The 12,017-nt window shown below is 38.3% G+C and overlaps 2 protein-coding genes across 10 annotated transcripts in view; one reads left to right on the forward strand and one right to left on the reverse strand.

Annotated features, from left to right (window-relative positions):
* Positions 1-3,351, forward strand: part of dock7 (dedicator of cytokinesis 7) — a 48,783-nt gene extending 45,432 nt beyond the window's left edge. For all 8 annotated transcript variants that reach the window (XM_089134216.1, XM_089134217.1, XM_089134211.1 and 5 more), the window contains 3 exons: positions 604-710; positions 1,060-1,227; positions 2,893-3,351. In XM_089134216.1, the coding sequence (XP_088990342.1) occupies positions 604-710; positions 1,060-1,227; positions 2,893-2,935 (318 nt within the window). In that variant the 3' untranslated portion in view covers positions 2,936-3,351. The remainder of the gene's footprint in view (positions 1-603; positions 711-1,059; positions 1,228-2,892) is intronic.
* Positions 3,352-3,500: 149 nt separating this feature from the next.
* Positions 3,501-11,526, reverse strand: usp1 (ubiquitin specific peptidase 1). Of its 2 annotated transcripts, none has more exons than XM_039691468.2 (9): positions 11,368-11,526; positions 10,806-10,987; positions 10,581-10,707; positions 9,454-9,552; positions 8,017-8,183; positions 7,221-7,891; positions 6,857-7,021; positions 6,544-6,745; positions 3,501-5,871 (listed from the first exon to the last, which is right to left on the reverse strand). In XM_039691468.2, exons 2-9 carry the CDS (start codon positions 10,973-10,975, stop codon positions 5,112-5,114), a joined length of 2,361 nt encoding a protein of 786 aa, XP_039547402.2. In that variant the 5' UTR covers positions 10,976-10,987; positions 11,368-11,526; the 3' UTR covers positions 3,501-5,111. The 2 variants fall into 2 exon arrangements, with proteins under 2 accessions (XP_039547402.2, XP_088990345.1); XM_089134219.1 differs by having other exon boundaries at positions 10,806-11,008; positions 11,368-11,506.
* Between the last annotated feature and the right edge of the window lie 491 nt (positions 11,527-12,017).

Here is a 12,017-nt window from a genome sequence, read left to right on the forward strand (position 1 = left end):
AGCCAGGATTAGGCCTTGTTTTAATTAGGACACTTATGTAGATTTTATAAATGTCCCTTAGGAAAAAAAAAACATACAGTAACTGACTTGAGACAAGCAACTTGAGACAAACAGTGGCACTGACATATTTTTAGATATGCTAGTGCTAGTTGCTTCTTGTTAAAAGAGCTCAAGCGTGCATTTTAGTCTGGGACTAGGCTTAAGCCTCGTCTGTGAAATCAGGGGTTTATGACACAGTAACAGTATAAATAACCATACAAGTAATTGCTGGAAATTGAACCTCTAGACTTTTTAATATATTGCATTACTATGTAACAGTGCTAGCTATTTGATGAATGTAGTTACTTAAATACTTTAAGAATGATAGACTTCAGAGCTCATTTTATTTTACATGTAAATTATTTGTTTGGAACCTGATGGACAGGCATGAACTAAATATACTCAACAAATTAATTATAAATTTGAATAATAATAGTTTTTCATTTATTTGTATCAAATGGCCATTATTGCACAGCCAAATATCAGTGTGAAATTTGTGATGGTAAGTGGTCAAGTGAGTTAATAATTTGAATATTTCTAACCAACGTGTGTATTTCTCTTCAGGGCCCTCTTGAGGTGGCCCAGGTGTTTCTGTCTGAGATCCCAAGCGATCCTAAACTCTACCGGCACCATAATAAACTGCGACTGTGCTTCAAAGACTTTACTAAGAGGTTTGATTCCAGATGCTCTAACTCTACATTTACATGAACTGCAGTAGTCCAGCTGACTACTTGACCCAAAGTATTTCAGTATATTGAAGACATGTATACTCTGTAATCAAACTTTTTTTTTGTATCAATCAAGAAATACAGCATAGTATATAAATGGGATGATGTTTACATTCTATACTATAGATGATGCCATTAAATTGAAGTATAATCCTAAAAATAGTTGAATAATTGCAGTCCGGTGTTATGGACGATGATTAGAAAAAAATCATTATTTTAATTTTTAAATGATGATAAATAATACAATTAGAACTTGAAATTGCCTACAATCAACCTTCAATTACCTCCTCAGGTGTGAAGATTCCCTTCGCAAAAATAAGAGTCTGATTGGTCCGGACCAGAAAGAGTATCAGAGGGAGCTGGAGAGGAACTATCACAGACTGAAAGAAGCTCTGCAGCCTCTCATTAACAGGAAGATCCCACAACTCTACAAACCTGTGTTACAGGTCAACTCACACAGGTCAGACAATACAAATGATGCAAAAAAAGATTTTAGGAATGTATATTGCAACTGATAATCTAGCTTATTGCAGAAATTTGGTTTACCAAACTATATTGTTTGAATGAATAACGGTAGGAGCTTCCCATTCCCGATAGCACCTTTAGGCCTTAATATACGGTGGCCCAGTAGTGCACAATACAACGGAATTTAAAAAGCAAACATAAGTTCACAACGAAATGAATCCACAACACAACATAAATGAGACACAACACAACGTAAATAAGCCGCAACACAATGAAATTAAGCCACCAAACCGCGGAAATGAGACATAACACAACGGAAAATAAGCCGCAACACAACAGAAAATAAGCCGCAACACAACGAAATAAAGTGCAACAAAGGAAATGAGACACAACACAACGGAAAATTAACAACACAACGGAAATAAGCCACAACATAACGAAATAAACGGACGCATGTGACGGACCATGAAAAGAGAATACATAAATAAATTAAATGAAATTTATTTGCAGTAAACAATTATTTTTGGGTACATTTCTGTAATATAAGTTTTTTTTCTTCTTTTATCATGTAGCTTCAAATGTTGTAGTTCCTTTTAACCAGACTGACTTACAACAGGTGGAATTGTACCCAACCCTAACCCTATTTCTGTATGCACAGTATACAATTTGTTTTTTTATAAAAAACATTAGGCCTACTGTAATTCACCTAAATATCCCAAAGCTTGTGTTAGGTTCATAGTGACCAGACTGACTTACAAATTACTGGTGAATTTGTGCCAATACCTTCCTGTAATTCTGCAATTCGCCAAATGGTTTTTATTTTTATTTATCAAATTATATTATAATAAATTATGTTTTAGCCACTTGTTTGAATTGCCAGACGTTCCCTTGGGGATCATGCGCGTTTGCGCAGCTATAATTCATGTAGGTGATTTTGAAGTATATTTTATGTCGATATACAATGGGTTACATACTGTTAAAACTAATCGTGGGGTTGATATAATTAGACCAGACTGCTGGTGACTCGGAAAACTAACTTTATCACACTCCGAGAGCCCTCTAGTGGTCGGGAGCATTTCCGTTGTGTTGCGGCTTTATTTTGTTGTGTTGTACACTTTCCGTTTTGTTGTGAACTTGTTTGCTTTTTAAATTTCGTTGTATTGTGCACTACTGGACGACCTTATTAATATTTTAGTGACACACCAAGCCAAGGAGTTGAAGAGTTTCTTTAATTTGAAAGCAAAATTGTCGTTTAAATTGAATATTACATATTGTGAAATTAATGAATTCAGTTATTGTGAATCAAAATCAAATTACAATCAGGAAATGGACTCTAATAGCCTATCCTATTTAGTGAAATGTAAACGTGTATCTTTTAAGGCCACATACAGGTCAACTGCAATGAGCAATAGTTGGTTAATCAAAAGGGATGACATGATTGCTATCGCGATTGACATGAAAGCTGTGGGTGTTTTAGAACGCATTTAACCTCTTTGTTCCACTTTAACAAGCAGCAAAAGGACGGCTTGACAAGGTAGCCAAGGTTGTTTGAAAGGATTTTTTTTTAAACATTTTTGTTTACCATTAATAAAACTTGATTCCTCATGAACTTTTTCTTCTTCTATTCTTTCATAACATTAAGCTTTTCTTTTTATTTCAGAGACTCTTTTAGCAGAATGAGCCTTCGCAAGCTAGATGTGTGAAGACTGAAGACATAAAAAGAACATGCAATTTTATTTATTTGTATATATCAATCTTCCTCACCACATCAGTGTTTTTGCCATAAAGTAAAAGAAAAAAAAAGTTGAGTGTTAAGGTCACTGGTACATCGTTCCAATTTTGTATTATTTACAAAATTGCCTGTTACATGATCATATGAACTGATGGTGAATTTAGCATACAATGTGTCAAACCTATAATCAATTCCTGTGTGCACTTTTTTTTAAGTTAAGTTTTTAATTTTTTACTTCATCCCAATGTATTTTTAATAGTCACAGTACAACTTAAGAGTTTATTTAATCATCATGGAAAAAGCAAAAAAAGGTGATGAATTTTTTTCAGCATTATGTACCTTTTGTTTACTTTAAATATTTTACTAAATAAAAAACTCTAATAGCAATTCCAGTGTGGTCGTGTTAAAGAAACTGCACCCAAAGACATTTTCATATGCTGGGGTTTTAATGTGGTAAATAAGAATCTACATAACCAGTAATAGAAAATATTTTAATTTCACCTCCCTTCTCAAATACACAACAGAATGCCATGTAGTGATTTTCCATGAAATCGTTTATTTATTGCTCATGGATATCTAACTGTAATTTCAGGGCCTGCTCACAACATGGAAAAAGGACAAAAGCTTCTTAGACTGGACTGAGGTATGGCTGATAAACTATAAAAATAGAAAAATAGGCCACTTTATCCCTGTGGTCATTTATAGGCAATCAATACTCTGTACTTTCAAAGTAACCCACCTCTTAAACTAAATTTGATTCTCTGTGCAAATAGCCAAATATTAGACCATAACTGCAGCGGGGAACAAAACATTGCCTGTGCCTTCCGATATCAAAACTTAAAAGACTAACATGGAATATACTTTGGATTTGTAAGCCATTAATAATAGCCTCCAAAAGAGGAATGTAAAAATTTGAATTCATACTCAAGACAAACCCAAACAAGCAAGAATAATTGATCTTTAAAAAAAATATATAAAATATCAGTGCACAAGAAAATCATTTTGTGTTATTCACTACAGCTTCGAGGGAATGCTTAAATGTACAGGAAAACTGTCACATGCACTACTGTAAGTGCCAAGGTGCATTTGAAAGCCAAATGACTCAGGCTCACTGAACAACAGAAGAGAGCAAAGTACAAAAACTGTAAAAGAGTGGAGGGGGAGGGGCCGGGGGGGGGAGTGGCAACAAATGTCATATCCTTGAAAGTTTCACATTGGTTTTCCACTGACAATTGTCACACAAACACATGTATAAACTAACACATCCTGACTTGCTTTTCCATTTACCTGCAAATGTACTTTCATAGTCCACGTTTTAAAGGGATAGTTCACCCAAAAATCAAACTTCTGTCAGTAATTACTCACCCTCATGTAGTTCCAACCCCATAAGACTTTCGTTTGTCTTTGGAACACAAATTAAGAAAATTAAAAAAAAATAGATATATATTAAATCTGAGAGCGGTCTCACTCCTCCATAGGCTTCTATGTTATTGAAACTTGACGGCCCAGAAAGTTAAAATAGTCCAAGTGACAACAGTGGTTCAAGCTTAAGTTTACCAGGCGAGGAGAACAAAACTTGGTGCACAAAAAATATTTTAAAAAATAACGTCTTTATTCAACATTTAATTTCCTTCTCTGTGAGCCTCGAGTGAGTTCACGTAGTCTAACAAGCACAGTGCTTCTGTGTTGTACGTCACACGCATCACACACGAGCCATTAGTGAGCCTACATTCCAGTGTACAACACAGAAGCACTGCACTGTTACACTACGTGAACTCACTCGAGGCCCACAGAGAAGAAAATTAATAGTTGAATGAAAGCTTTTTATTTTTTTGCGCACAAAGTGTTCTCCTCGCTTGATAAACTTAAGCTTGAACCACTGTTTTCACTTGGACTATTTTAACAATGTTTTTACTAACGTTCTGGGCGGGCAAGTTTCAAAAACATAGAAGCCTATGGAGGAGTGAGACAGCTTTCAGATTAAATAAATATCTTAATTTATGTTTCGAAGATGAACGAGCTTTATGGGGTTTGAAAAACATGAGGGTGAGTAATTACTGACAGAATTTTCATTTTTGGGTGAACTATCCCTTTCATTTCAACACAATTCATAACTGTGAGGAGTGTCCATATCCAATTACCTATTATTACTGAGAGACTCTCTTGTAGAACAGCAGGTAGGGCGTAGAGGTGGAGCACGTCTCAGGAGAACAGGCTCGGAGGAAGTCCTCTTCATCAAAGAGTCTTACTTCGGAATCATCAAACAGCATCCACTTTCCCTCAAAGTCCAAAAGGTTTCGCAGAGCGAGGTCAAAACTCACCTGGGTCTCGTCGCCCATGGCATCAGCTCCCTCTTCCTCTGTCTCTTTCTTCACAGTGTTCTGAAGCAGAGTACCGGTGGCTCGACTGGCCGAGCTGGAAGCCTTCTCTGGATTGGTTTGCTTGCCGTTGCTGAGCTCATAACTGGTGACGCTCCTCTGTCCGCCTAAAAGCCCAACACCCTCAGAGCTCCTCTTGCCTCCTGCTTTGCCGGACATGCTGCTTGTTGAACTGGCTCTTGCCACATTGCGGCCCCTGCCGGACAAGCTGAAAGACACCTCGCCATCATCGTAATCTGTTTGAGGTGCCTCCGGTTTCTTCTGTTTCAGATCTTCCTCTGTGTCTTGGTCTTGCTCTTCATCCTGAGACTGTGGCCTGAGATTGGTGCGATGGAGATCCATCATGCGGATGTAAGTGGTGTAGTGACCACTGCTGATGGTTACTCCGCTGTGCATGACCACGGCGAAGAGCTCGTAGTGATGGCTCTGGTCAGGAGAATCAGGTTGAGTGCACCACTCGTGCAGTGAAAGTTTGAGAGGGGTCTGCAGAGGTGTGTTCACCTTGGAAAGGCCAGCATAAGGGTCCATCCTGTTAAAAGAGAGAAGAATTAACTTCAAGACATATGATATAAGATATAAATGATATAAAACTGACTTTGCTGTGTGTAACAAAAAAAAGGCAATAATGTTTGCACATTGTTCATGCCCATTGATTGTTTTTTTCTTGTATGAAATTAGTTGTTTCCATCCAAATTTAACTTATGCGCAAAATTGGGATATTGCATAAAACATTTAAGAATAAAGCACCGTTTCCATCCAGCGAGTCAAAGAGAACAAAATAATCAAGTCCTGATAAACTGGTACTAAAAATAACTAAGAGAAGCTACTGTATATAAACATTTCCGTATATAACATCGTAAACCGTAAATTACTTGTTTGGAATAATTCCCTCCCAGAACTGTGTTCCCAAACAGCAGCATCTGCCTCCGAACACAAGATGACATTTCAGAACAACCAAAACAGCATTTCAAAAACATTGTTCTGCTGGTTAGTCCAGTTATGCTAACCCATCGCAGAAATTTTTGATTTTTTTTTTTTTTTGATGCGCACTGAGGAATTGAATGTGTTTCCATTATAGTTTATGTACATGTTTTCTTATCAGATAAAAAAAAAGACTCATGGGAGCTCTTCACTGTGCCCTTCAAGGCTTTAGTAGTTAAAAGAAAGGGATTAAGCTCTAAAATCAAACAAGAGTACATACTCAGAGCCATTGGCAGCAAAGCATTTCAGGTGGATTGTTACAACTTCTGGTGTTTTATCAAACAGAAGACTTCTCTCAGCTTCTGTGTAGTGATGACAGGTCTCACAGAAATATTTATCTTGACCCACAATCCGCTCAACAGATGCAAATTGAGATATGGCCCACTTGAGAGTTTTCAGATCAGGCTTGGGATCTGGAGAAACTGAAAAGGAAGGATACAGTAATGAAAATATGAAATGTTTTAACCAGCATCAGAGAGTGTTGACTGATGGACACAGACACAGATGGATTTAAATGCTTTCAAGGTACTCACTCTCAGAACTGGAGTCAGGGGAGCTGGTCTCATCCTCTTGCACAGGTACGCTGATATCTTGAAAGTCCTCTCTCCTCTCTGTGAAACACTCACATTCCAGACAGCGTGTCCGCAGCACCAGCTGACCCTGGAACATCCACTTCAGCACATCCAGGCCTGATAGATCTAATCATACATTTACATAATATATATACATATTTTTTTTTAAAGTAACATTTCATTGCAACTCTTCAAAACATGTTTTTAAATAAATTGTCCAGCTCAAATGTAGAGACAATTAATGTGTCAGTGAATAGTACAGATTTTCTGTTTCTAAAAAAATCTGGATCGAAGATAGCATTTGATTGCTGACAAAGATATTTACCTTCACTCTTTTCCAGACTCTGTTTAACATCTTGAGTTCTGCTCTCGTTCTCAGATGCATCCTTCTCCTGCTTCTCTTGGACACCACAATCGGATTTCTTCTTGATTTCCCCTTTCCCTCCTATGTGTGAAGTAATCCGTCCCATGCTGCGGAACTTCGAGAAGATGCTAGGCTGCTTCCCAGATGGTTTTAACCAACCAAGCTTCCCTTTCCTTGTCCTCTTTCCCACCTCTTTGGGGGAACTGTCATTATTCTCTTCCTCTGTAGTGCTCCCTCTGTCCTTTTCTTGCTCTTTTTCCTCTCGCTCCTCTGCTACATTCTTGTGGTTAGTTTCCGAACTCTCTGTGGTTATGTCACTGGAGGACTTGCGCTTAGAGCGGGTCATAGGCACATTTTCCTCATTTTTCTTTGTCTTGCTTTGAGATTTTGGCTTTTTCTTAGCGTTGCCTGCTTCTGTGTCGCTCTTTCTCTTTCCACTGAGCTGGCCGTCTGAGCTCCCATCTTCCTCGTAGGTGGTCTCCCCCGTTCCATTGCTCATTGTGCTCTCCTTCTGGTTGTCTATTTGCTCTTTTTTGATAGTGTCACAGGCCTCCTGGATACTTGCTAGGATGCACTGCAGTACCTCCTGTGCATCATGTTGTAAGTAACCCTCATACATTGGATTGAGCTGCCTGTAGAGGAGAAATCGAACTGGTTTGTCTAGAAACTAATTTAAGCCAAGGTGACGGTGGCAAGAAAAACTCAACGAGATGTTTAAATCTCTTTTCAATGTTGTTGAACGACACTCCGGCATTACCTGAGCGTGTTAAGTAGCTTGCGGGGTGGTGTGGCAAGCTCTCCGTCGCTGTATTTTTCAGGGTTAAGCAGGAAGCTGGATTGCAGCTGTTCCACAGAGGAGATGAGGCTGTGGAAACTGCCCAGAAGCTCCATGGGAACAGGTAGGGCATTCTCTCCGGAGTCCCCCTGATAATATCAAACATACAATGTTTATTGCAATCAACTATGGTCAAGGCAGCAATATTACTATATTATTTTCATGTATCCAATTAACTAATTTAATAAATTTATAAAATTGTTTATCCAATAATAAAAAAAAAAATATATATATATATATATATATATATATATATAGAGAGAGAGAGAGAGAGAGAGAGAGAGAGAGAGAGAGAGAGAGAGAGAGAGAGAGAGACAGAGAGATCTTTTTTCTAATTTAGGGCTGTGCCGGTTAGGCCTGTCGTGATAGTCAAATCAACTAATCGCACGATAGAAAAAATGAGCTCCATAATTTTTCCAGCCGCGATAATTTCCATTTGCAAGCTTGTTTGTTTTCCTTATCTCTTTACCAAAGAGACTCGATGAGAACTCTGTTCATTAGCGTAAACTAGAGCTTAGATTCTCTGCCCGAGCCCGAACTTGACCCGACCCGCGGGCCGATATTTCCCGACACTATCCTCGGGCCAGGCCCTTGATCTACAGACGTGCACTCCCAAGTAACGCAAAAGAGTGCGGCGCGGCACTAGATTTGATGGCCGAGCGTGGGCGCAGGCGGTAATGCACTCACTCTGTGTGTGCGGGTTGCAGGAGAATAAAACAATTTGCGGGACTCCCGCAAAATAGAAATATCTATGAATAAAACAAAAACGAATGGATTTTTATTCATCTGTTGCAGAAAAAAAATAAGAACAACTAAAACAAAATAGAAACGACTTAAAAGCCAGAGTTTCTATTCATAACATGTTTAGCGATATAGCCAATCGCAGTCATAATATGTTGATTTACTTGTGGAAGAAAAAAAAAAAAAAAAAAATCGATCTTCAGACCTTTTACAACACATAGAAAACATGAAGATATCAGAAAATAAATCGATGGTCTCTTTCCTGCTCGTGTCCCACATCCCTCTATATGGGCATATGACATGTTTTTTTTTTTAATTGTTTAACTTTATAATATAAAGTTACCATTATTTACTGATATTTATGTCAATGCTTTACAGGATTTAGTGTGTGGTTACTTTTTTGCTCAAATAAACAGTTTTGTTTTTTTTGCACCGTGGTGGTAAAAAACTGCCACCGTCACAGCCCTATTCTAAATAACAAGGTGCTCTAAGTGATGTTGGGTGACGTCACTTCTTTTTGACGTTCAAAGTATTGTCAAACAAAACAGAGGCTAGCTAGACCCTCCTCCTCATCCGCACACTCTCTTGATCTCTTGAAAGATGAAATGTAAGACCCACCTCATTTTTGGCACCATCTTCTTGCTGTTGGTCTTTCAGCTTAGCCAAATGACACAAAGATTTGATGGCCTCTTTAAAACCAGGACAGTAATACAAGACCTGAAATTTGAAAGAAGGGTAAACTCTGTTTAATTAGATCCAGAACGCTATAATATTAATATGCAGATATTTAAGGCAAAACACCACTTGCAAAATAGCCGGTCAATTTTGAAATTTCAGGCTATATTGCTTCCTTAACATGTCTTCTTTCAGACTAGGGGTGTAAATATTAATCGGTTTGTATCGATCCATCGACACATACAGCCGACGATTCAATGCATCAGCAAGAATATCAATTAATGTGTTTATTTTGCCGCCATTCTGTTCGCCTGTCTATTTTCAGCATCCGCTCCAACATGCGTACAACCTACTCCTAAGCTGCGGGTGGCGCTAACCTCATTATTGTCTTCTACTTCACACCGCTTCACATGCGTTACTTACGTTTCACAGTCCATCTACTGTATTTTCACACAGATCGTCGAGTCAGACTTTCAAGCCTAAGGTCTGTATATGAAAGGTATATGAAAGGTGTGAACATTTCCTTTCATACATTCTTAAATTTTGTCATTGTAAATCTTATTATTCATGTATGTTTTTTATGTATCTTAGCCTAACATCAGCCTGCCCAGGGACAACGGGTTAAAAAATTACCTCTTGAGCTAAAACCCGGTACAATGCATCTTCCCCTTTGAGTTTAATGTTTATTGTACACTGTCCCTGTTTCTCTAAATAAATAAATTAAATTAAGAGAGATGGAACCGTCAGAGCGAGCTGACAATGAAAGTGAAATGTTACACACAACAGTCGGCATCAAGTCATGGGTGTGGAAGTATTTTGGCTTCAGGAAAACAGATGGAGCAGTGGTAAGAGATTGCAAAGGCGACAGCTATAATGTAACATACACATTATGTGAATAAAATACCGTGACGAGCAGGCCGAGGGACGTGAGAGAACGGCGTGAGCCTGGTGGTGAGTGTAAATGAACGTCACCTGTGAGACGCCCTGGTCTCGCATCTCTCTCTCTCTCATCTCTTCCCTTAAGAACAGTGTAATGAATAAAACATTAGCAAGTAAGCTAAACAGCATACCTGAAGGATGCTATTCAGATAGCAGGTGTTCCCCAAATTATTAAGCCCTACAAAGGGTGTCAGGCTCTCTTGCTTATCACCAGTAAGAGGAGATGAAGGGCACGGCATTGGCACAACCTGGTCATGACTTGAGGGGGAAAGTGGGAACAGTTAGGAAGAATAATAATATGGTAACGTTACTTCAACATAACCTATATTTGATAGCTCAATAACAACATGCCATACTTAGTGGTCTCTTTTGGTTCAGCGGCACAGCTATCTTCTGCTGGGGGCTCTGAGAAGTCCAGGGCTCGTTTGGTGTCTTTCTTCTGGAAGAACTTTAGAGAGAGTTTGCTTTTCTTCACAGGACTGCCCGCTGCAGCCACCACTCCACCTTCACTATGCAGCCCGGGCATTTTAACAATTCACTAAAGACGATAAAAGAGAAACTAAAGCGAATGTCAAAAACGTTACGCACTCACTCAAAATATTGAAGACAAGCCTCGAACCGCGTGAGAGCCTTGGGCTCAGATGTGCCCTATATAAAACACTAGAAGCTGATCTGCGGTAAATAACTTCAACTATCAAACTTTTATTCATATATAATCGTTTAATGTTAAATATTCGCGTCATACTGTCTCGAAATCCTTAGTGTGATGATCATTATTAATTCATTATGTATGAAGGCATATAGCAGTGTGGCTAACGTTAACCGTAGCGGCCCAGCCCACACAACATGCACATTCATTTTCGCAAGAGTAATTCAGAATTACGTAATAGGACATAGAAGCACATTTAATGTTCTTACCTATTGAGTCCTATTATTCATGCGTTACATTTTCGGAAAAGACCACACAAAGTATGCAGTTCTGTTTTAGACATAAACAACTTGACATTATTATTATGCGCGCCTCCTGTAGAACTTGGCGCTTTTTCCAAGATTGAGACTCCCTGCTACTGCCTGAACAAAATGAGGTGGTCGAATAAATTGTGTGAGATTAAAGAATGAGAGCAGCACGAATTTTAGGATTTATTTTTGTTTTTGCTTGTAAAAATATATATTTTTCCACAATCTTGAATAAAAATGTAAATTAGTTTTCTGGCATAATTTTGGACTACCACATCGTGTCTGTCAAATGCCATTTTAAGCCGATCTGAGATCAGTAACTCCGGTTTGTAATTGTGTTGCGGCTGGAGTTTGTGAATAGAATCTGAATCTGGATCAGCTTAAAAAGGGAGCTTCACAGGTAACCGTCCGCACGGCAAATACATAGACATAAAACTTTTCTCTTTGTAAAATATTCTAAATGATGTGTTTTACACGATCATCCTAACTGCATGCTTTTGTGTGTTTATTTGAATGTGTTTATGGCGTAGCCAAACCAACATGCTTCTGTTATTCATATGTCAGTTTCAAGAAATATTTAAGATATATTGTAGTAAACAAAACCAACATTT

Source organism: Pimephales promelas, chromosome 8 (assembly GCF_988280905.1).
Source record: "Pimephales promelas chromosome 8, fPimPro1.hap1.1, whole genome shotgun sequence".
Classification (NCBI taxonomy): domain Eukaryota; kingdom Metazoa; phylum Chordata; class Actinopteri; order Cypriniformes; family Leuciscidae; genus Pimephales; species Pimephales promelas.

Coding starts and splice junctions, on each gene's coding strand:
- usp1 (XM_039691468.2), bottom strand. CDS start 10,975: ATGCCCGGGCTGCATAGTGAAGGTGGAGTGGTGGCTGCAGCGGGCAGT. Junction 10,708..10,805: donor GAACCAAAAGAGACCACTAA/GTATGGCATGTT, acceptor TTCCCCCTCAAG/TCATGACCAGGTTGTGCCAA. Junction 7,892..8,016: donor AAGCTACTTAACACGCTCAG/GTAATGCCGGAG, acceptor TCTCCTCTACAG/GCAGCTCAATCCAATGTATG.